The sequence below is a fragment of the Salmo trutta genome, chromosome 26 (assembly GCF_901001165.1).
Source record: "Salmo trutta chromosome 26, fSalTru1.1, whole genome shotgun sequence".
NCBI classification, from domain to species: domain Eukaryota; kingdom Metazoa; phylum Chordata; class Actinopteri; order Salmoniformes; family Salmonidae; genus Salmo; species Salmo trutta.
Genome location: NC_042982.1, coordinates 21,838,297 through 21,859,385, shown reverse-complemented (window position 1 = coordinate 21,859,385; position 21,089 = coordinate 21,838,297). Strand labels below are relative to the sequence as shown.

Below are 21,089 nucleotides of genomic sequence, written 5' to 3'. Positions count from 1 at the left end.
GGAATTCAAATGGATTTTTTGGGGGGGGGTTGTATCATTTGATTTACACAACATGCCTACCACTTTGAAGATGCAAAATACTTTTTGTTATGACACAAACAAGAAATAAGACAAAAAAACAGAACTTGAACGTGCATAACTATTCACAAAGTCAATACTTTGTAGAGCCACCTTTTGCAGCAATTACAGCTTCAAGTCTCTTGGGGTATGTGTCTATAAGCTTGGCACATCTAGCCACTGGGATTTTTGCCCATTCTTCAAGCCAAAACTGCTCCAGCTCCTTCAAGTTGGATGGGTTCTGCTGATTTACAGCAATCTTTAAGTCATACCACAGATTCTCAATTGGATTGAGGTCTGGGCTTTGACTAGGCTCTTCCAAGACATTTAAATGTTTCCCCTTAAACCACTCAAGTGTTGCTTTAGCAGTATGCTTAGGGTCATTGTCCTGCTGGAAGGTGAACCTCTGTCCCAGTCTCAAATCTCTGGAAGACTGAAACAGGTTTCCCTCAAGAATTTCCCTGTACTTAGCGCCATCAATCATTCCTTCAATTCTGACCAGTTTTCCAGTCCCTGCTGATGAAAAACATCCCCACAGCATGATGCTGCCACCACCATGCTTCACTGTGGTGACTGTGTTCTCGGGGGTGATGAGAGGTGTTGGGTTTGCACCAGACAGTGTGCCAGACAAAGCTCAGTTTTAGTCTCATCTGACCAGAGTACCTTCTTCCATATGTTTGGGGAGTCTCCCGCATACCTTTTGGCAAACACCAAACGTGTTTGCTTATCTTTTTTTTTTCTTTAAGCAATGGCTTTTTTCTGGCCACTCTTCCGTAAAGCCCAGCTTTGTGGAGTGTACGGCTTAAAGTGGTCCTATGGACAGATACTCCAATCTCCGCCGTGGAGCTTTGCAGCTCCTTATGGGTTATCTTTGGTCTCTTTGTTGCCTCTCTGAATAACGCGCTCCTTGCCTGGTCTGTGAGTTTTGGTGGGCAGCCGTCTCTTGGCAGGTTCGTAGTGGTGCCATATTCTTGCCATTTTTTTTTTAAAGAATGGATTTAATGGTGCTCCGTGGGACGTTCAAAGTTTCTGATATTTTTTATAACCCAACCCCTGATCTGTACTTCTCCACAACTTTGTCCCTGACCTGTTTGGAGAGCTGCTTGGTCTCCATGGTGCCGCTTGCTTGGTGGTGCCCCTTGCTTAGTGGTGTTGCAGAGTCGGGGGCCTTTAAGAACAGGTGTGTGTGTGTGTGTGTGTGTGTGTGTGTGTGTGTGTGTGTGTGTGTGTGTGTGTGTGTGTGTGTGTGTGTGTGTGTGTGTATTATACACACACACAGAATAGTCCAAATTGGGTGAAGTGATAAAATAAATAATAGTCTACCCATATGCAATCTAAGTGTCACATGATTTCAGTTATATATATTACTGAAATCATGTATGTATGTATGTATGTATGTATGTATATATATATATATATATATATATATACACACACACACACACACACACACACACACACACACACACACACACACACCTGTTCTGAAAGGCCGCAAAACATCAGTCTCAATGTCAACAGTGATGAGGTGACTCCGGGATGCTGGCCTTCTATGCAGAGTTCCTCTGTCCAGTGTCTGTTCTTTTGCCCATCTTAATTTTTTATTTTTATTGGCCAGTCTGAGAGATGGCTTTTTCTTTGCAACTCTGCTTAGAAGGCCAGCATCCCGTAGTCGCCTCTTCACTGTTGACGTTGAGACTGGTGTTTTGCGGGTGCCATTTAATGAAGCTGCCAGTTGAGGACTTGTAAGGCATCTGTTTCTCAAACTAGACACTCTAATGTACTTGTCCTCTTGCTCAGTTGTGCACTGGGGCCTCCCACTCTTTCTATGCTGGTTAGAACCAGTTTGTGCTGTTCTGTGAAGGGAGTAGTACACAGCGTTGTATGAGCTCTTCAGTTTCTTGGCAATTTCTCGCATGAAATAGCCTTCATTTCTCAGATCAAGAATTAAACGACGAGTTTCAGAAGAAAGTTCTATGTTTCTGGCCATTTTGAGCCTGTAATCTAACCCACAAATCCTGATGCTCCAGATACTCAACTAGTCTAAAGAAGGCCAGTTTTATTGCTTCTTTAAATCAGCACAACAGTTTTCAGCTGTGCTAACATAATTGCAAAAGGGTTTTGTAATAATCAATTATCTTGTTAAAATGATCAACTTGGATTAGCTAACACAACATGCCATTGGAACACAGGAGTGATGGGTTGCAGATAATGGTCCTCTATGCGTATGTAGATATTGCATTAAAAATCTGCCGTTTCAGCCGTTCTACACTGTATTTCTGATCAGTTTTATTTTAATGGACAAAAAATGTACTTTTCTTTCAAAATCAAGGACATTTCTAAGTGACCACAAACGTGTGTGTGTGTGTGTGTGTGTGTGTGTGTGTGTGGGTAATTATCCAGTCTGATAAACAATCTACCCGTCCGCTCGGAGGCGTCCGCTTGGTTCTAAAGCACACCGTTGCCTCGTTTTGTATTACATTCCAATGATAACTGGGGGGGACAAAAATGCAATTTCAGAATGTGGGGGGGACATGACCCCAGTGAAAGTTGCGTCCCTGCTACTTTGGCAACTAGCTACATCTGCTGGTGTAATTGGCTTGTTGTTTCACAAGTACTTCCCAACTTTCTCGCAAAAGTTGGGGGGAGGGGGGGACAGATATCATAGGTCACTTCAGAAAATATGAAATAACATATGGTTCAAGAACTCCTTTCCCCAGATTTTGTGTTAAACTTTCTTAGTGTCCAACAAGCTTTCTCTGCCCTTAACCTTGTTCTGAATACCTCCAAAACAAAAGGTCATGTGGTTTGGTAAGAAGAACGCCCCTCTCCCCACAGGGGTGATTACTACCTCTGAGGGTTTAGAGCTTGAGGTAGTCACTTCATACAAGTACTTGGGAGTATGGCTAGACGGTACACTGTCCTTCTCTCAGTACATATCAAAGCTGCAAGCTAAGGTTAAATCAAGACTTGCTTTCCTCTATCGTAATCGCTCCTCTTTCACCCCAGCTGCCAAACTAATCCTGATTCAGATGACCATCCTACCCATGCTAGATTACAGAGACGTAATTTATAGATCGACAGGTAAGAGTGCTCTCGAGCGGCTAGATGTTCTTTACCATTCGGCCATCAGATTTGCCACCAATACTCCTTATAGGACACATCACTGCACTCTACTCCTCTGTAAACTGGTCATCTCTGTATACCCGTTGCAAGACCCACTGGTTGATGCTTATTTATAAAACCCTCTTATTCCTCACTCCCCCCTATCTGAGATATCTACTGCAGCCCACATCCTCGACATACATCACCCATTCTGCCAGTCACATTCTGTTAAAGGTCCCCAAAGCACACATCCCTGGGTCGCTCCTCTTTTCAGTTCACTGCAGCAAGTGACTGGAACAAGCCGCAAAAAACACTCAAACTGGACAGTTCTCTCTCTTCATTCAAAGACTCAATCATGGACACTCATACTGACAGTTGTGGCTGCTTCGCATGATGTATTGTTGTGTCTACCTTCTTGACCTTTGTGCTGTTGTCTGTACCCAATAATAATTATACAAAAATGTGTGCTGCTGTTGTGGTCTTAGTTCTCTTTATGTAGTGTTGTGGTGTCTCTTATCGTGATGTTTATTTTGTCCTATATTGTTAAAATGTTTTATTTTTAATCCTTTTGGTAGGCCGTCATTGTAAATAAGAATGTGTTCTTAGAGGTTAAGTAAATAAATATTGTCTATGGATGGAAAAAGGAAAAGGCGAGAAATATATAGGACATACGAATGAAGTCAACTATACATAGTTCTATATTGTGACATAAAAATAGCTTTAGGCAGGGATTGGCATTTTGGCAGCTTGGAACATCATGATGGTAGAAGTGCCATTTTTGCCATCTAACTGCTACTGTAGGGCATGGATGTTTTGGTAATTGGAGGGGCCAGGGTTCTGTGCAGTACGGAGTAGGATTAAGTTTCTCTTACATGCTGACCCTGGGTCAGTTTTACATTTTCCCCAATAATGGTCAAAGGGGAGGAGAGGAGAGGTTGATCCATATATGTTTCTAGGAGGGAACTTTACCCTGCAGCAGTTGGGTTAGTAATAAGCGGGACAGGGTTCAGTGCAGTACCTGTTCTACCAGGGCTTTCCTGCTGTCCCTCTTCACAGCCATGGCAAAGTCCAGCCAGGTCCACGTGTTGTTGTGGTACTCCAGACAAGGCAGAACCAGGTTCAGATCTTTCCAGTCAACACTGCTTTTCTCTCTGGGAGTTAAAAGGTACAACCGTAGTTCATACAATTCTGATGAGAAAATTGGATTCAATAATCATGCCTTCATGACATGTCTGTGTGTGTTCATTGATCTCCTGTTTAATGATATTACATATTCATATACGAATATTACATTTTCATTATAATTTATTAAACATTTACTCAAATCAGCTATGAAAAAGGATTGAAACCCCATGGTTGATAATACCAAGCATTATGCAATCTGGAAGGCAAAATAATGCTGTCATTGGACAATAACAATTATTTAGCAAATCCCTGAAGACATGAAATTGAAATCGGAGATGGATTACAAATGACATCCATGTCACAAACAAGCCAACAGTCTGAGATGGTTTACATATACAAACAGATAAAACACATGACAACACAGCAGATGTTGAGGTCTCTTTTTTCAGTCTGAGAACAAAACATGTGACCTGATGCCATCCTGGTTTGACGATCCCTGGAATCAGGAGGGAATGCGCAGGAAATCCGGGGATCATCCAACTGGGATTTTGGAATTTTGCTACTCTTAACTTTAGCACATGGTGGTACCTACCTTGTAGCTGACACAGAGGGGAACCTGGGGGATCTTGATGTAGATGGAGTTATTCATGGCTGCTCTCTCATCTTTTCGATGTCATCAACAGGAGGCTAGACAGGGAATTAAGACATACTTCAGTTTCAATATGGTATGAAAGACCTAAGGCCGTGTCTGAAATGGAACCCTAATCCTCATCCTTGTGCACTTCTTTTGACCAGGGTCCATAGAGCTCTGGTCAGAAGTAGTGCACTGTATAGAGAATAGGGTGCCATTTTGGGACGCAGACTATGGCTGCTACAGTAGCACACTCCCCAGCCCAGGGAATCATGGAGAGGTCAGACTGCCATTTACTAGCATGTTATCTGATGACACTTGACATGGTCAAATACTGTATGCTCTGGTGTGGAGATGGAGCTGGCAGGTCATTATGGGGCAGAGAGACTGATGACAAAGCAGTGTCAAGGACTGACCCTGACCCCCCCTTTGTATTTATGATCAAAGTCACAACTGACCCTAGATCAGCACTCCTATTCGAAGAGGCTTTATGGCGATGGGGCCTAGTTATCTGCTAAAAACAAATACCATGGTCTTATTGACCAAATGTATCTTTGTTTTCTTGTTTTTTTTTTTCATGCCATACAGTAAACATTTAATTTTTCATTCAATGCATCACACATGGTCCTTAACTTTCAGAATGAGCAGCCTATACTTGTTGCATTAATAGTATGACTGGGGTGATGGCTATTTTTTAAGTTTCATTGTCCATTTCTCCATTAAATCAATTAGAACATTTCATAGTTTATATGTTGACTACGGTTGTGTCTCGAATGGCACCCTATTCCCAATATAGTTTACTACTTTAGGGTATAGGATACCAAAGTAGTGCACTATATATGGGATAGGATGCTGTTTTTAAGATGCAAATAATGTGACTTGTTCAGAGTGTAATTTCCTGCTGGTTCAGGAATACTGTATCCTCAAACAAATGTATATCCGGTAGATTGTAAAACATTTTCATCTCAAATGAAAGTACCTTGATACCATAGAAATGCTGTCTGTTGCAACAGTTAGAAATACCTGATTCACTAGTACTGTAATGATATATTATAGCCTTGTGCTTTTATTATAGCGTTGGGATTTTACTCAAGTCTGTATGATACTGTCACACTGACTGGGAAGTGCATCCCTGTAAATAACATAAAAATATATCATTTTTACCCTGCACGAGACTTCTCCGACAACGTATATGCCACAGCAGACTTCTGTTTTACACTGTAGTTCCTCAACATATCTGTGCAATATATCACAACCAAGCAGCAAAAATATGTCCTTGTTGTTTTATATTTGATGGCACTTACAGCCTTGATAGGCTCTGCAAAAGTAATGTTTTGTAATTTTAACACTACAGCTCTTTTTAAGCAAAGTATTTCCGATATTTTTATAACCATGTTAATTCTTTTAAATTACAGCTGTACCAACACCTTAGTTTGTTATTCAATTACAGTTTCCTTAAAGTGCAAGATGTCAATTATTTCTATCTAAATATTTCAAGAAACATTTATTATAGCTCAATGAAGTGAGTTGTTTCTTTTAACGCGTTTTCTTATCACCATGCATGCAACTATAAATGTTTCTCAATAAAATGTTCAAATGTCTCTTATAGCTGAATGTGTCATGTATGTTCTCAGAAGTTCACTACACCGTCAACTTATAATTGATTTCGTAATCATTAATAGATGTGTAACAGAAATGTGGAGTTTTGGTTTTAGCTGTTATTTCCAGTGGAGTGTGAGTGGCTAATTGATCATTCATATGACAGGCTCAACTGGAGCGGAACTTCGCCTTCTGCAGAATAACATCGAATGGGCGGTTATTATTCGTTGCTAGAGATGATGATCAAACCCCGCGCGCCGCTCGGTCGTGGCGGGTCAGCAACGTGCACTCGATGTTTCACACCGCAGTGTAAAAGAGAATAGAAAATGATGTGGGGTTGATCGAGGTTTACCAAATGATGTGATGGGCAGCGACTCAAGTAAACAAAAGGTAAGATATCTTCAGACGTAGTCTACACCTAATGAAGTTATCACATTTTTAGACAGTTTGTGCAGTATACTGCTTCAGCCTACTAATTAATCTACATTCTGATCCACATAAGTGATACATTTATATAGGAGGCTCGCAACAATATTGACATTGATAAGTGTGTGTCTGCGTGCAGCGAATAGAAACGGGTGATGAGCGCCTATATATTTGAACAGTTGTAAATGTATGGATATGTATTCGAATAATAGACAGATTAATTAAATGTACGTAAACTGAAAAATGTGTTTTTAAATAGAATGTTAAGTCTTACAATGATATTTCAGAGGCACATGGAACTGGCCAATATGTTAAGAGTGCACTGAATTGTTTTTAATGCAAGGCGACTACTGTTCCGCGGGGGAGTTATATTAAAAGGGACGGGGGAGTGGCTCGCTGTGGCTGCTGTGAACTTCTCTTGTTGTTGTGCCTGGAGTAGAATGTACTAAAAGCAATTCAAACAGACTGGACTCTGAGATCATCTACATGAAAATATCATTCATGAATGTCTTCAATATTCGTGTATTTGGCATGTTGGCACATTTTTGGTTTCATGTGATACAGTCTCTCCTCTATCCAATGCTGATTTACTCTTGCATGATTCTAGTGTGGCATATGCCAGTAAGTAACCTCGAGATGTTTGACATTTAATTGGAGTTACTTGCTGCACACAGCAAAACGTACAATTAGAGCCATCACTAATTAGAAAGCCGCTGTCCTCAATGTAGAGACAGGCGCCAAGCCAAGAGAGACGACGCTATCAAGCCTGGCATAGCCTTCTCTCCAATATGAGAATATCCTTTACTGACGGAATTCGCCACCTTGGCCCACCTGGTCTAGCCACACAGTGCATGGTGCTCGGCAGTGAAGCCCCAATCCCTGAGGACCACCTCCAACCAGGAGACAGCCCTCAGAAGCCTGTCATGGAGGGGACTCACCCTGGCTTCATCTCTATCTTTCTGCCAGAGTTCCCACACCCTAAATTCCCTGGGCAAGACAATTTCCAGGTAGTCCTCCTTAACTTCATTTGCATTGAACACTTGGACCACAGATGTTATCAATGTTTTCAGCAGATCTAATGAAATCATCAATTGATAGGGAAACAACAGATAAATCACAAACGTATTACTTCTATATGGGGGGGAATAAATGATGTGATGGTCTGTCTGATGTAAAAAGAAAGATGTGTAACCTACCTGTGATGATACTAACATTTTAATAATATTGCAACATTTCAATCTCCCTTTCTCCCCATGACATTCAGATCCTGGGCTTCATAGCTAAAGGCTTCTTTGGTCCTATCTTGAAAGTAAAGGACATGTCGAAGGAGAAGATTTATGCCGTTAAGGTGAATCTCTCCTCAGCCTCCTGCCGCATCACATTTAACCAGCACTTTATTTCATGTGACATCTACACACATCTAGTTTATTCTATTTCCACTGTATTTCATGTTTTTATATTGTGTTGTTCTACAGGTTTTATCCAAGTCTGAGATACTGAAGCATGGGGTCCTGGAACAGTCAAAGGAGGAGGTCATCATTCAGGTAGGTCACACTGCAGGATGACCAGTGAAGCTGCTATCCTGAGCAGGCTTTAGCTTAGGGCCTGACTTAGTTTAGGGGATAACATGCTGGAAACAATGACTCACTGAGCTCTAATAATGACTATGCCAATTATCCCTATGAGCTTCTGTGCAACAAGAAGCATGGTCCCATAGAGCTTTTGCTGTAAGAAAAACAACCTTTACCATCATTCAAGATACCTGGCTGCATTCAGATCCCTCCTAAATCACATTGTTCTACTGAGTGTCTTTGCTGACATCCACACTTGTTGCTGCTGTTGTGTGTTGCCTGTTGCGTTGCAGCGGCAGGTCAGCCACCCATTCCTCCACAATCTGCAGGATTGCTGGCAGACCCAGCGTCACCTCTTCATTAGTGAGTGACTAATGTGATATAACTAGATCCCTCCTTCCCCTTTGTTTTATCCTCTCCTCTCTTTACCCTCCCTGTGTCTCACGTAGGAGCTTCCGACTGGGCACAGACGTCAATTCAACATCTATTCCACATTGGTTCAACGTAGTTTCATTGAAATGTCGTGGAAACAACATTAATTCAACCAGTGGGTTGTCTCGCTCTCCCTAGCAGGAGCGTCTACTATGGCATTGACTGGCCTTGCTGCTATTTAGTGTTGTTTCCCTCAGTTTGAGCCCCATGACTCGTCTGAATAATTATACTGCCATCTGCTGAGATTTCAGGGTGTAGCATACAATCCTGTGGCCTCTGAACTGGTTTCCCCTTCCTTTGATTTATTAATAACACCCTTATTAGTGGATAAAGGCATGTTTGAGTTAATTTTTGTCTCTGACACACATCTCCTTACTAACATAATCCCTTTCCCTTCCCACGCTTCCCCCAGCCGTAAAAAACTTGCCACTGTGTGACTTCCGACAATTTAGTTATTTCCTGTTGCTTCTCCTCCATTGCTCCTTCCTTTTCAAGTGCTTGTATTTTAGCAGGGGTCATCTGTCCCAGCCCTGGATCAGTGTACTGTACATAGCCTTGTTATGTACTAAGATGGATCATTGTGTGGGACTGTGTCTGTCTTCCCACAGTGTGTGAGTACTGCAGTACTGGAGACCTGTATACCTACTGGTTACTGAAGGGCCAGTTTGGGGAGGATGAGGCTCGGGTGTTCGCTGCAGAGCTAGGCTGTGCTTTGGGTGAGTGTCCCTCAAGTGTATATGCACAATATAGTTCTGCAAAATGTGTATGAAATCATTGTTTAAGTTTCACCTTTACTTGGATTATAATGTGTGTGTCCGATCGGTAGGTTTCCTTCACAACTTGGGGATCATGCATAGGGATGTGAAAGTATGAACATTTGTTTTGATAATGAACATTATACTTTATACATAACTTATGCATTCTTTAATCTAAATAACTTATATTTATTACTTCACAGAAAAGTTTATAATCATCTGATTATTCCGGATTTTTCAGATGGAAAATGTCCTTCTGTCTGACCAAGGTAATGCCGGCTAAAATAATATATTTATATATATATATATATATATATATATATATATATATATATATATATATATATATATATATATATATATATAATGTATGCCATTTAGCAGACACTTTTGTCCAAAGTGACTTAGTCATGCATGTGTAGCACATGGGGATGTGTGAAACGTACTCCTCAGCCTTAAGGGTCCCGCTTGCACCACCTCATTAGCTATCATTTGAGGTGGCGCGATTGGCTAAGATGCTTGAGGGAGGACAGTCACATGTGTTTGTGAGGCAGAGATCCTGAGTTGGCGCCAGGTATGGGCCAAATTGGGAGCAAGTGGTCCTCGCTAAGCAAGCAGTGTGATGTCTTTTACACATGCATACATTTTACTTAGGGTTTAGTTTACTTTCTACTACAATAAAAATTAAGAGAACACTAGAGGGCCGTATAATAAAGTGGACACTTCAGGATTGTTATTGTATGGAAGATATAGTTCTATAGTGAAACTAATTTAAACTTCATATTAGTCAGGTAGAATAACCAGAATTGGATTTGTGAAGTACAGTATGTAAAATACTACTGTATCTATTTGATGCAGGTCATCTGCGTTTAACTGACTTTGGACTCTCTCGCCGGCTTGAGCAGGGCGCAAGAGCATTTACAATTTGTGGGACAATCCAATACATGGGTGAGATGCATGGGATCAGGCAAAGTTAATGGTCACTACACATTAAACACATATAATCTCATTGTGATGGTCCTCTCTGAACAGCTCCTGAAGTCCTGAGTGGGGGTCCCTACAGCCATGCTGCTGATTGGTGGTCTCTCGGCGTTCTGTTGTTCTCATTGGTGACCGGAAAGGTGCAGTCACCACCACAGTTATCATCTTAACTGAATATGTGATGATTTAATAGTTGTTAGAAAGGTTGTTTTTCTTCTTTTTTTGAGCTCAGTCCTGTCTTACAAATCTAGAGATGTTGTTGATGCTAATTCTGTCCTTGTCACCTCCATAGTTCCCTGTGCCTCCAGAGCCAGACCACTCCAACATGCTGAGAAAGGTCAGAGATTGCCCATACTCCATACCCAAGACCTTCAACCCTGCATTGACCCTTCTGCTCACAGAGGTCAGAGGTCATATGTAGTTGGATTGTCTCAGATTGGGAAACACATTTACTTTTTAAACAGAATATCAAAATTCTCAGTGCTCTTATTTCTTTCTCTATTCTATTTGTGACTCTAGCTCCTATGCAAGAACCCAGCTCATCGCCTGCGTAGCCTGGAGCGCTTCAAAAGGCAGACGTTTTTCCGTGGCACTTCCTTTGACTCTCAACTGCTACAGAAGAGACCCGTTGAACTAATTCTTCAACTGAAGAACCATCCTGATCGTCCAGCCATAGCCATGCGAGGCCTGTCTATGGACTACTTCCAGAACTTTGACTGTGACATATTCCACTCCCCTACCAGCCCCACTGACATGTCACCTACTTTGGCCAACATTGACCTGAGCCAGACCCTGGCTACAGCTCAGGGTTTTAGCGCATGAGATGTGCCTGTGCTACTGTGACTCAATACTGACTGTAATGGAAACAAGTATGGACATGTATTTGATATATACATTTTGTACCACATGGATACATGGTTGTGAAAAAGCTCCTGTATGTTTTCTTTATTTACATGGCCTATTTGGCTCCCTCTCTTCCTCTGTATACCTCTTAGCATACCCATTTAATGGGGTGATAAATATAGATGAGCTTTAATGCACTGAAAACCACCACTTACCAAAAAAGGTTTCTAACAGTTCTATTTCCCATTGAGTACTGCAACTCAAAGCCTCTCAAAGCTCTGCCAAATGGCACTTTCCAAATGTGGATCAACCACCTGCATGTTTGACCTTTTACCTTTGTTATTACATTTGTATAAGAAGATCTCTATTTTCCTGAAAATCCTTTCGCATATATTGTTTTTAACAAAGTATTTAATTCTGTGTAATTTTAGGTTTGATTGCTGAGGCCATCTGATTATTTGATTGACTGTTCACAAAGTCCTGCTTTATACCCATGTCTCATTAGATTTCACTAACTGTTGTGTTTTACCCAACCACAGTAACATCTGAAAAATGAAAGCCCCTATGAACTCATGATGGAGTTGTCTCCTGTCATGATAAACTAGGAGAAATATCAAAGGAAATATGTACCTTTATGCAATGCCTCTATTTGGAGCCACTTGAAGTGTTAAAAATAGTTGATAAGTTCCACCGTTTTTTAGGTTCATGTTTTTAGCTGTTCCAGATATAGAGCCTGAGTCACTTCAGACACCTAATCCTCAGTCATGGCAGCACAGAACATACACACATTTGAGCCAGTACAATACAAGAGGAGGCTTTCAGTTTATTGTAACCAACAGAAAAGTATACATCTTACAGAGTATTATTCATTTGGAATCTCAAATGTTTTTTTCACCTGAAATCTGTGGTTCAGTTTGTAGAGCATGGAGGTTGCAACGTCCCGGTCATGGGTTCAAGTCCTGTGGGGCCCTGGAGACCCATATGAAAATGTATGGATGATGCACCACTGCAAGTCCTTTTGGATAAACGCGTCTGCTAAATGGCATATATTATGTTAACACATACTGTACATTATTTGTATTGCACTACAACTGGATACATAATGACAACTGTTTCCTCAGACTTTAGTGTGATGGTGACCTATTTGGTAAAACACCAAGAAACCCTTAAGGTAGCAACCGTAATAGGACAGAAAATTAAAGAACAGATAAAGCATAATCATTAAATGTTTTAATTGGGTTCAAACAGAAAAAAATAGCTACTGCCCCAATGGAGATGGCTAAATATAATCTAAGCACCAGACCCAGTCATCTTCCTAAAATGTCTCCTGAATAGGAGGGTCTAGTGGGCTTCTCTCTCTCTGCGGTCTGACACTGAATTCCCCTTTAGGCCCTTGTCTTAGATAGGTCTGGTATAGTATGTCTGTGGTGTTAGTCCAGTGACCCACATATTTACATTGGTGGACACCTCTAGCACACTGACTCAATTATAGAGAGAGGGATGGAGAAGTCCCATAAAATAACTAGAACAAGTGAGATGTGCTAGAAAAGTAGAAAACATATGTTCTCATTTCTATACAGAAAAGGGGCAGAGGGAGATATTAAACTTCCCAAATAAAGGATCAAATACTTGATGAGAATTAAGTATTTACTGTCAAATACAATCATTCTTGGTAGAATTATCTACACATTTTATCCAACAACTTCGAGTGAAAATGTAACAACTGAATATGGCACCATAAAGCCAATGTAGCATATCACTGATGAACCTGATCTCGAGTATCAAACTATGTAAAGTTCTCAAACATTGATTGTTATATCTTGTTCACAGAAAAAAAATACATTCTGACCCCATTTCTCTCTAATCTATGTCACAGTTCTATATTCGGTTATGTATATACACTGGAAACACCATTTCTGAACCTATTAATACCCATGATTTACTACTAATGCATAATGCAGATATGCATAGGAGTGTTTGAATTGCTCTGAGACTGAGCTTTTCCTCTGGGTCTTAGGGGATGTCCGAATTGCCAAGAGATTCAGAAATGTGCCCAAGGCATAGTTCAACCCAATTACATAAGTCTATGATCTCAACTAATTAGCAGAAATTAGTGAGCAAAGGGGTTGTGGTTTAACCCTTAAATGAGGTTGCACTGAAGGGTTATTATAGCTTCAGAAAAAGTTATTGGGCCAACATACTGTAATAAACCGGGGTGTACACAATAGAGCTGTTTTAAGTAGCCAGACTTCATGAAATCTAACTTCTATGTATAGAAAATGAAGAGAAAAACAAAACTGTTGTTTGGAATGATTAATTCATCATTCCACGTCATTCCACGTCATTACAATAATAACAATACACTTATCTTGCGAGTACAAGTCGTCTTGTTCTGAGAAGTTGGCCCAATGGCAGTTCAATGAATAATTCAGTGGATGAAAAATGTTTCATCCACTGAATTATTCATTGAACTGCCATTGGGCCAACTTCTCAGAACAAGACGACTTGTACTCGCAAGACAAGTGTATTGTTATTATTGTAATGACGTGGAATGATGGATTAGTTTTAGTTGAATACAGAGGAGGCTGGTGTAGGGAACTATAGGAGGACAAGCTCGTTGTAATGACTGGAATGGAATCAATGGAATAGTACCAAATACATCAAACATATGGAAACAACGTGTTTGAGTCCGTTCCATTGATACCATTCCAGCCATTACAATGATCCTGTTCTCCTATAGCTCCTCCCACCAGCCTCCTCTGGTTGAATGCATTCGTCCATATTTATTTATTATCCATCAACAAGCCCCACCCCATCATTAAGCCCCACCCTAGAGGTATTGAGTGGGATACAAGGGAGCAGCAGTCTGTCAGATATTGCAGTGGCCATCACTTCTCCAGTGAACAAGTGAATTCTGAATTAGCATCCTGTCAGGTAAGGTTCTCAAGTTTTCTTGACATTCACTTTTCATTTCAGCAAGCTTTAGCAAACATGATAGATAATATGATATTTAGAAATGTTCAACTATATGTAATGAGTGGGACCCAGATATGCTGATGATGCTATTAAATTAATGATTTTTATGTTTTATTTGGAAAACAAAAGATTTTTTAATTTACTAAACCAATTTAAAGGAGTGGATTGGAGTTACATGATAAGTTAATGCATGGTAGATAAAACAATTTACTGGCTATTGCTGTATTTTTCCTTGGTTATTGCAGACAGTGGAGTGCAAAAGCTGAGGGTCTGTGTTGACATGGTGATTTGCCATACCCACTATCAAGGGATGTGATATGAATGTACGAATCAACAAGTGCATTGTACTACCCCACAGATCACTGTAGTCAGCGCTGCTGCATCAGCAAGTGGGAAGTGTGATTAGTGGCCTTCTGCTTTCAATAAACAGTACTCATACAGTAGAAATATATAGCCTCTATGTGAATGATACAGTTGAAGTTGGAAGTTTATATACACCTTAGCCAAATACATTTAAACTCAGTTTTTCACAATTCCTGACATTTAATCCGAGTAAAAATGCCCTGTCTTAGGTCAGTTAGGGTCACCACTTTATTTTAAGAATGTGAAATGCCAGAATAATAGTAGAGAGAATGATTTATTTCAGCTTTTATTTCTTTCACATTCCCAGTGGGTCAGAAGTTTACGTACACTCAATTAGTTTTTGGTAGCATTGCCTTTAAATTGTTTTACTTGGATCAAACATTTTGGGTAGCCTTCCATAAGCTTCCCACAATAAGTTGGGTGAATTTTGGCCCATTCCTCCTGACAGATCTGGTGTAACTGAGTCAGGTTTGTAGGGCTCCTTGCTCACAAGCGTTTTTTCAGTTCTGCCCACAAATTTTCTATAGGTTTGAGGTCAGGGCTTTGTGATGGCCACTCCAATACCTTGACTTTGTTGTCCTTAAGCCATTTTGCCACAACTTTGGAAGTATGCTTGGGGTCATTGTCCATTTGGAAGACCCATTTGCGACCAAGCTTTAACTTCCTGACTGATGTCTTGAGATGTTTCTTCAATATAGCCACATCATTTTCCTACCTCATGATGCCATCTATTTTGTGAAGTGCACCAGTCCCTCCTGCAGCAAAGCATCCCCACAACATGACGCTGCCACCCCCATGCTTCACAGTTGGGATGGTGTTCTTTGGCTTGCAAGCCTCCGCCTTTTTCTTCCAAACATAACGATGGTGATTATGGCCAAGCAGTTCTATTTTTGTTTCATCAGACCAGAGGACATTTCTACAAAAAGTACAATCTTTGCCCCCATGTGTAGTTGCAAACCGTAGTCTGGCTTTTTATGGCGGTTTTGGAGCAGTGGTTATTTCCTTGCTGAGCGGCCTCTCAGGTTATGTCAAAATAGGTCTCGTTTTACTGTGGATATAGATACTTTTGTACCCGTTTCCTCCAGCATCTTCACAAGGTCCTTTGCTGTTGTTCTGGGATTGATTTGCACTTTTCGCACCAAAGTACGTTAATCTCTAGGAGACAGAACGCGTCTCCTTCCTGAGCGGTATGACGGCTGCGTGGTCCCATGGTGTTTATACTTGCCTACTATTGTTTGTACAGATGAACGTGGTACCTTCAGGTGTTTGGAATTTGCTCTTCAGGATGAACCAGACTTGTGGAGGTCTTGGCTGATTTCTTTTGATTTTCCCATGATGTCAAGCAAAGAGGCACTGAGTTTGAAGGTAGGCCTTGAAATACATCCACAGGTACACCTCCAATTGACTCAAATGATGTCAATTAGCCTATCAGAAGCTTCTAAAGCCATGACATCATTTTCTGGAAATTTCCAAGCTGTTTAAAGGCACAGTCAACTTAGTGTATGTAAACTTCTGACCCACTGGAATTGTGACACAGTGAATTATAAGTGAAATAATGTGTCTATAAACAATTGTTGGAAAAATTACTTGTGACATGCACAAAGTAGATGTCCTAACTGACTTGCCAAAACTATAGTTTGTTAACAAAACATTTGTGGAGTGGTTGAAAAATGAGTTTTAATGACTCCAAGTGTATGTAAACTTCCAACTTCAATTGTATGTATTACTACATCATCATTTTTTATTTCACTTGCCAATTTGATATTGCTACTACAGCTACACAGAACCAGGGTAATATTTCTGAAAAAGCTCTCTGGTTTGGACTGACAAAATTCCCTCATCTTTCTTGTGCCTCCTGGGATATTTGTCAGTAGTGCCAACCTCAACAGTGACAACATGCCGAAGGTTGTCTGGATTACTGAGTTGTTGGCTGAGAAAGTTTTCAGCTCTGACTGTGCCTCTTAGCTGTACTTTAGAGTGTGGGAAAGAGAGAGGGAGTTGAGAGGAATACATTTTGGGGGAATGAAATTGCTTGAAGAGATTGAAAACAAGCAAGCAGCAATCATTGAGGGAAATGTGTTGGGGTATCTATTTCAGACAAAGAAGCTGGACAGATTTCTCCATTGGTTGTCATCATTGGCATCAAGCCATTCTTATATGTTTAAAATGTTATTTAACCTTTATTTAACAAGGCAAGTCAGTTAAAAACAAATTCTTATTTACAATATCAGCCAAACCCAACGATGCTGGGCCAATTGTGCACCGCCCTATGGGACTCCTAATCACGGCCGGTTGTGATACAGCCTGTGTAGACCTTGACTTTTTCTTATCAAATAGCTATTTTTGGTTGTTTACGAGACCCCAACAGAGAAAATGTAAATCCTTCCAGACCTAAAGACTTGCCTGGCCCCTTGTTTGGTGGGCTGCATAGTCAGCACAGAGGTCCACACATCCCTAATCCCAGCTGACAATATGCCAACAAGGACAGCCACTTTGCCAAAATCCCTGGGAGAGATATGACCTTACCGTTGATGTATTTCTCTAGCTAAATATTTCCCTGAGTGAATATCGATCAATATAGACCAGAAAAGATGTGCACAATCTGATATCCCTATGCAGGTTGTGTGATCGACCATCTCTCAGGATGACGCACCAATTCCCAGCCCTCTCCAGTGGTCAGAAGCAGGAGCTCCAGGAGATTGCCCTTCGTATCATCACTCCAGGGAAGGGCATCCTGGCAGCTGATGAGTCTGTTGGTTAGTAGGGAGCTCTGCATGTTCTCGCTGCACTGGAAAACAGTTGGAATGAAAATGATTACGTAACAATTTACATTTATGTATGGTATTAACAATAACAGTGGGACCTACTTTCAAGAAATCAGACAAATGTTAATTCCCAGTGGTGCTTGCCAGAACCCTCTACAAAGCAGTGGTACAGGATGGTATCCAATAGATTATTCAGTTTTTATAAACGTAGGTTTGCCAGACTGTGAACATGTTTGTTTCTAATGTTCCTGGAAACAGGCAGCATGGCAAAGCGCCTTAACCAGATAGGGGTTGAGAACACTGAGGAGAACCGCCGGCAGTACCGCCAGATCCTCTTCAGGGCTGACGACCGCATCAACAGCTGCATCGGAGGAGTCATCTTCTTCCATGAGACGCTGTACCAGCACGCTGACGATGGCACGCCCTTTGTCAAGATGATCAAGGACAGGGGCATCACTGTGGGAATCAAGGTACTGTACGAACAAAGCGGTTGAAGGGGCCAATGGTGATATCTGAAGTATGTTTTATGTCTATGGTCTTTAGCTTGGGCAAGAATACCTCTTGACCCTACTTCTACTGTATATAACATTATCGAGGGAAGGAATGAGAATGTAGAACATAAGGCTACTTGATATGCTCCAACAGACAGTCCCAGGAAGGGAGCAGGTTTCAACATTATGGAGGCCAAAAGGTAGCACAGATACACTCGGATCAGGAGTTCTACCCCTGATGGGGCAGATGGGGAAGTGCTATGGGTAGAATGGCTGCTATTAATATCAACACCATCTGGATGAAAATTAGCTGGCTTTAAGACATGGAGAAGATCAGTGTGAAGGGGAGGGAGGACCGTTGTCATTCTTATTTTTGATCTGCTTTATCTCTTTCTTCAGGTTGACAAGGGTGTTGTCCCCTTGGCAGGAACCAATGGAGAATCTACCACTCAGGGTAGGGCTAAGACCCCTCGGGTTCTAGTCAATCTGTTCATCATAACTATCTGAATTTGACAGTTACAAAATGTAGTCTGCCACTCATTGGTGAATCCCAATCCTTACCAGCCTTGTTAATACTTTTTCATCCTAAAGGACTGGATGGGCTCTCAGAACGCTGTGTTCAGTATAAGAAGGATGGGGCAAACTTTGCTAAGTGGCGCTGTGTGTTCAAGATCAGTGAGACCACCCCCTCTAAACTGTCCATTGAAGAGAATGCAAATGTCCTGGCTCGATATTCAAGCATTTGCCAGCAGGTAAGGACTCCACAAATGCAGTTTAAAGGCACAATGTCAGGTATGATGAAATATCATAATTGCAGGAGGTAACATCAGCAACGCCTTCTAATCATGCGGATGATGTCATTTTTCTTTCACCCAGCATGGGATTGTGCCTATTGTGGAGCCAGAGATTTTGTCTGATGGAGATCATGATCTGAGGCGTTGTCAGTATGTCACAGAGAAGGTGGGACCTTACCCCAACTCTTAACCTGTTAGTGTGTGATATGTATTTCTAACATTGCCAGTTTATCATGTTCCATGTGTTCCCCATGTTGTGCAGGTGCTAGCTGCATTGTACAAGGCCATGTCTGACCATCATGTGTACCTGGAGGGCACTCTGCTCAAGCCTAATATGGCCACTCCTGGCCACAGCTGCCCCACCAAATACAGCGCAGAGGAGGTCGCCATGGCAACGGTTACAGCCTTGCGCCGCACCGTCCCTCCTGCTGTCACGGGTAAGGTCATAGGCCATTGACCAGTTATATTGCCTCTCACTCTCAATGAAGCTCAGAAAGAGAGTACATGCAATACCAGAGTCAGATTCAGTCACTATACCTGTGATTTGGCATTATGAACATATATTCATTTATTGGCAGTTTGTAAAGCACTTATGGTGCTGATAGAAATCCATTAACAGCGATTTCTATTTATTTTCTGTGTGCAGGAGTGACGTTCCTTTCTGGGGGTCAGAGTGAAGAGGAGGCCTCTGTCCACCTGAATGCCATCAACAACTGCTCCCTGGTGAAGCCCTGGGCCCTCACCTTCTCGTATGGCCGAGCCCTGCAGGTCTCCGCACTCAAAACCTGGCGTGGACATAAAGAGAATGAGAGTGCTGCCACTGAGCAGTTTATCAAGAGAGCAGAGGCATGTACATCACTTTGTTTTCAGCCTCTTGATCAACCTGGCTTTCATCTTTTAGCACTTAGTGTTGTTGAGTTACATATTTCTTTTTTTTTTAGCATTTCACCATTTTCCGAGTTGAACGGTCATCTGAGGAAGTGATCTATGTATTCAGCTAACATGAAGTGAGTTTCACCCCTAACAGTGTTTGTGTGTTTGCCCCTCATACCCCCATCCCCTTTCTCTCACTATCAGGTGAATGGCTTGGCCTGTCAGGGGAAGTACACTGGTGGCGGGGACAGTGAATCTGACCAGATCTATGTGGCCAATCATGCATACTGAAGAGCCAGTGATGCCTCACATTACAGCTTTGGCTAACCAATAGCATCGTCCACTGTCACTGCTATACGAATGGCCAATCGCAGGCATGTGCTGTCTACAATCTGTATTCTAGGAGTTATAATATAGATACTTGAGTGTACACACTTGTTATTAAAAAATGTTGCACATTGGTGGAGACACTAGATGTAAGGGTCTAATGAAATGAGTCATTGACGGATGGCCTTTGATTAGACACTTTCAACAATATTATTGTAACCTTTGAGATGACAACATGTTCTTGTGGTAGTAGCAAAATGAAACCTAACTGATGTTTGGTTGTTTCATTGTTTATTTTGATAAGATCCATAATCAACTTTTGCCATGTAAAGCCACTTTCCAAACTGCTGCACTAAGCATTAGATAGGGTACGTGGTATTGGCCTATTGTGTGTGACAAGAATGGAGAACTCTAGCTTTTTTGAAGAGACCATATTGCCATTCCAAATTCTGGATTCATGATGGGATGTGTGTGTCTAAACAAAATAGCTGTGTGAAGATACTATTTTGTAGAAATTGAATGTGTGTTCTAGCATAGAGGCAGAAAGTTCCAAAGACGTGGTTTTGGATTAACTAATGGACAGCTGGACTTATAGTAAATAGTGTTGGTGGAAAAATGTTATTTTTGTGACTTAGCTAAGTATTGTTCTCTATGCAACGGATGTAGTGTAAAAGTAATACCAATAAATTGTGTTGAGTTGAAACAATCTGGGAATTCTGGTTTTATTTCTCATAAATTAATCTTGGTTAAACCAGAATTAAAATATCCCATAATTTAGTCAGATGCTCATGCTCCATAGTCTGTCCATGAGAGACTAGGCCTACTCACAACAACAAAATGTAACTGCACCAAAGAGTAGGCCTACCTACACATTGCATGATTTTTACATTATTTTCTACAGTAGAGTCAATCTCTGAGAATGCTATACAGTTCTTGATTTTAACAGAATTCTTAGCTGGAAAATATTCTTAGTTA

The 21,089-nt window shown here is 41.2% G+C and overlaps 2 protein-coding genes across 2 annotated transcripts; both read left to right on the top strand.

The window, feature by feature from the left end:
- The first annotated feature begins 6,588 nt into the window (after positions 1-6,588).
- LOC115163424 (ribosomal protein S6 kinase-related protein-like) lies at positions 6,589-12,743 on the top strand. Its single transcript, XM_029715276.1, has 12 exons — positions 6,589-6,907; positions 7,672-7,950; positions 8,208-8,291; positions 8,419-8,487; positions 8,808-8,877; positions 9,555-9,662; positions 9,773-9,813; positions 9,943-9,970; positions 10,560-10,649; positions 10,734-10,822; positions 10,975-11,085; positions 11,202-12,743. The coding sequence occupies exons 1-12, from the start codon at positions 6,881-6,883 to the stop codon at positions 11,502-11,504; spliced, it is 1,299 nt and encodes a 432-aa protein (XP_029571136.1). The 5' UTR covers positions 6,589-6,880; the 3' UTR covers positions 11,505-12,743.
- Positions 12,744-14,388: 1,645 nt separating this feature from the next.
- On the top strand, positions 14,389-20,820 carry LOC115163423 (fructose-bisphosphate aldolase C-like). The gene is made up of 9 exons (XM_029715275.1): positions 14,389-14,459; positions 17,484-17,620; positions 17,888-18,099; positions 18,520-18,574; positions 18,712-18,872; positions 18,997-19,080; positions 19,177-19,351; positions 19,561-19,760; positions 19,992-20,820. The coding sequence occupies exons 2-9, from the start codon at positions 17,509-17,511 to the stop codon at positions 20,076-20,078; spliced, it is 1,086 nt and encodes a 361-aa protein (XP_029571135.1). The 5' UTR covers positions 14,389-14,459; positions 17,484-17,508; the 3' UTR covers positions 20,079-20,820.
- The last annotated feature ends 269 nt before the right edge of the window (positions 20,821-21,089 follow it).

Excerpts from the sequence above, each read along its gene's own strand:
- LOC115163424 (XM_029715276.1), top strand. The coding sequence starts at position 6,881 with ATGGGCAGCGACTCAAGTAAACAAAAG. Across the intron at positions 9,663-9,772 it reads AGAGCTAGGCTGTGCTTTGG|GTTTCCTTCACAACTTGGGG; the intron begins GTGAGTGTCCCT and ends TCCGATCGGTAG. Across the intron at positions 11,086-11,201 it reads TGACCCTTCTGCTCACAGAG|CTCCTATGCAAGAACCCAGC; the intron begins GTCAGAGGTCAT and ends TTGTGACTCTAG.
- LOC115163423 (XM_029715275.1), top strand. The coding sequence starts at position 17,509 with ATGACGCACCAATTCCCAGCCCTCTCCAGTGGTCAGAAGCAGGAGCTC. Across the intron at positions 18,100-18,519 it reads GCATCACTGTGGGAATCAAG|GTTGACAAGGGTGTTGTCCC; the intron begins GTACTGTACGAA and ends CTCTTTCTTCAG. Across the intron at positions 19,352-19,560 it reads CGTCCCTCCTGCTGTCACGG|GAGTGACGTTCCTTTCTGGG; the intron begins GTAAGGTCATAG and ends TTCTGTGTGCAG.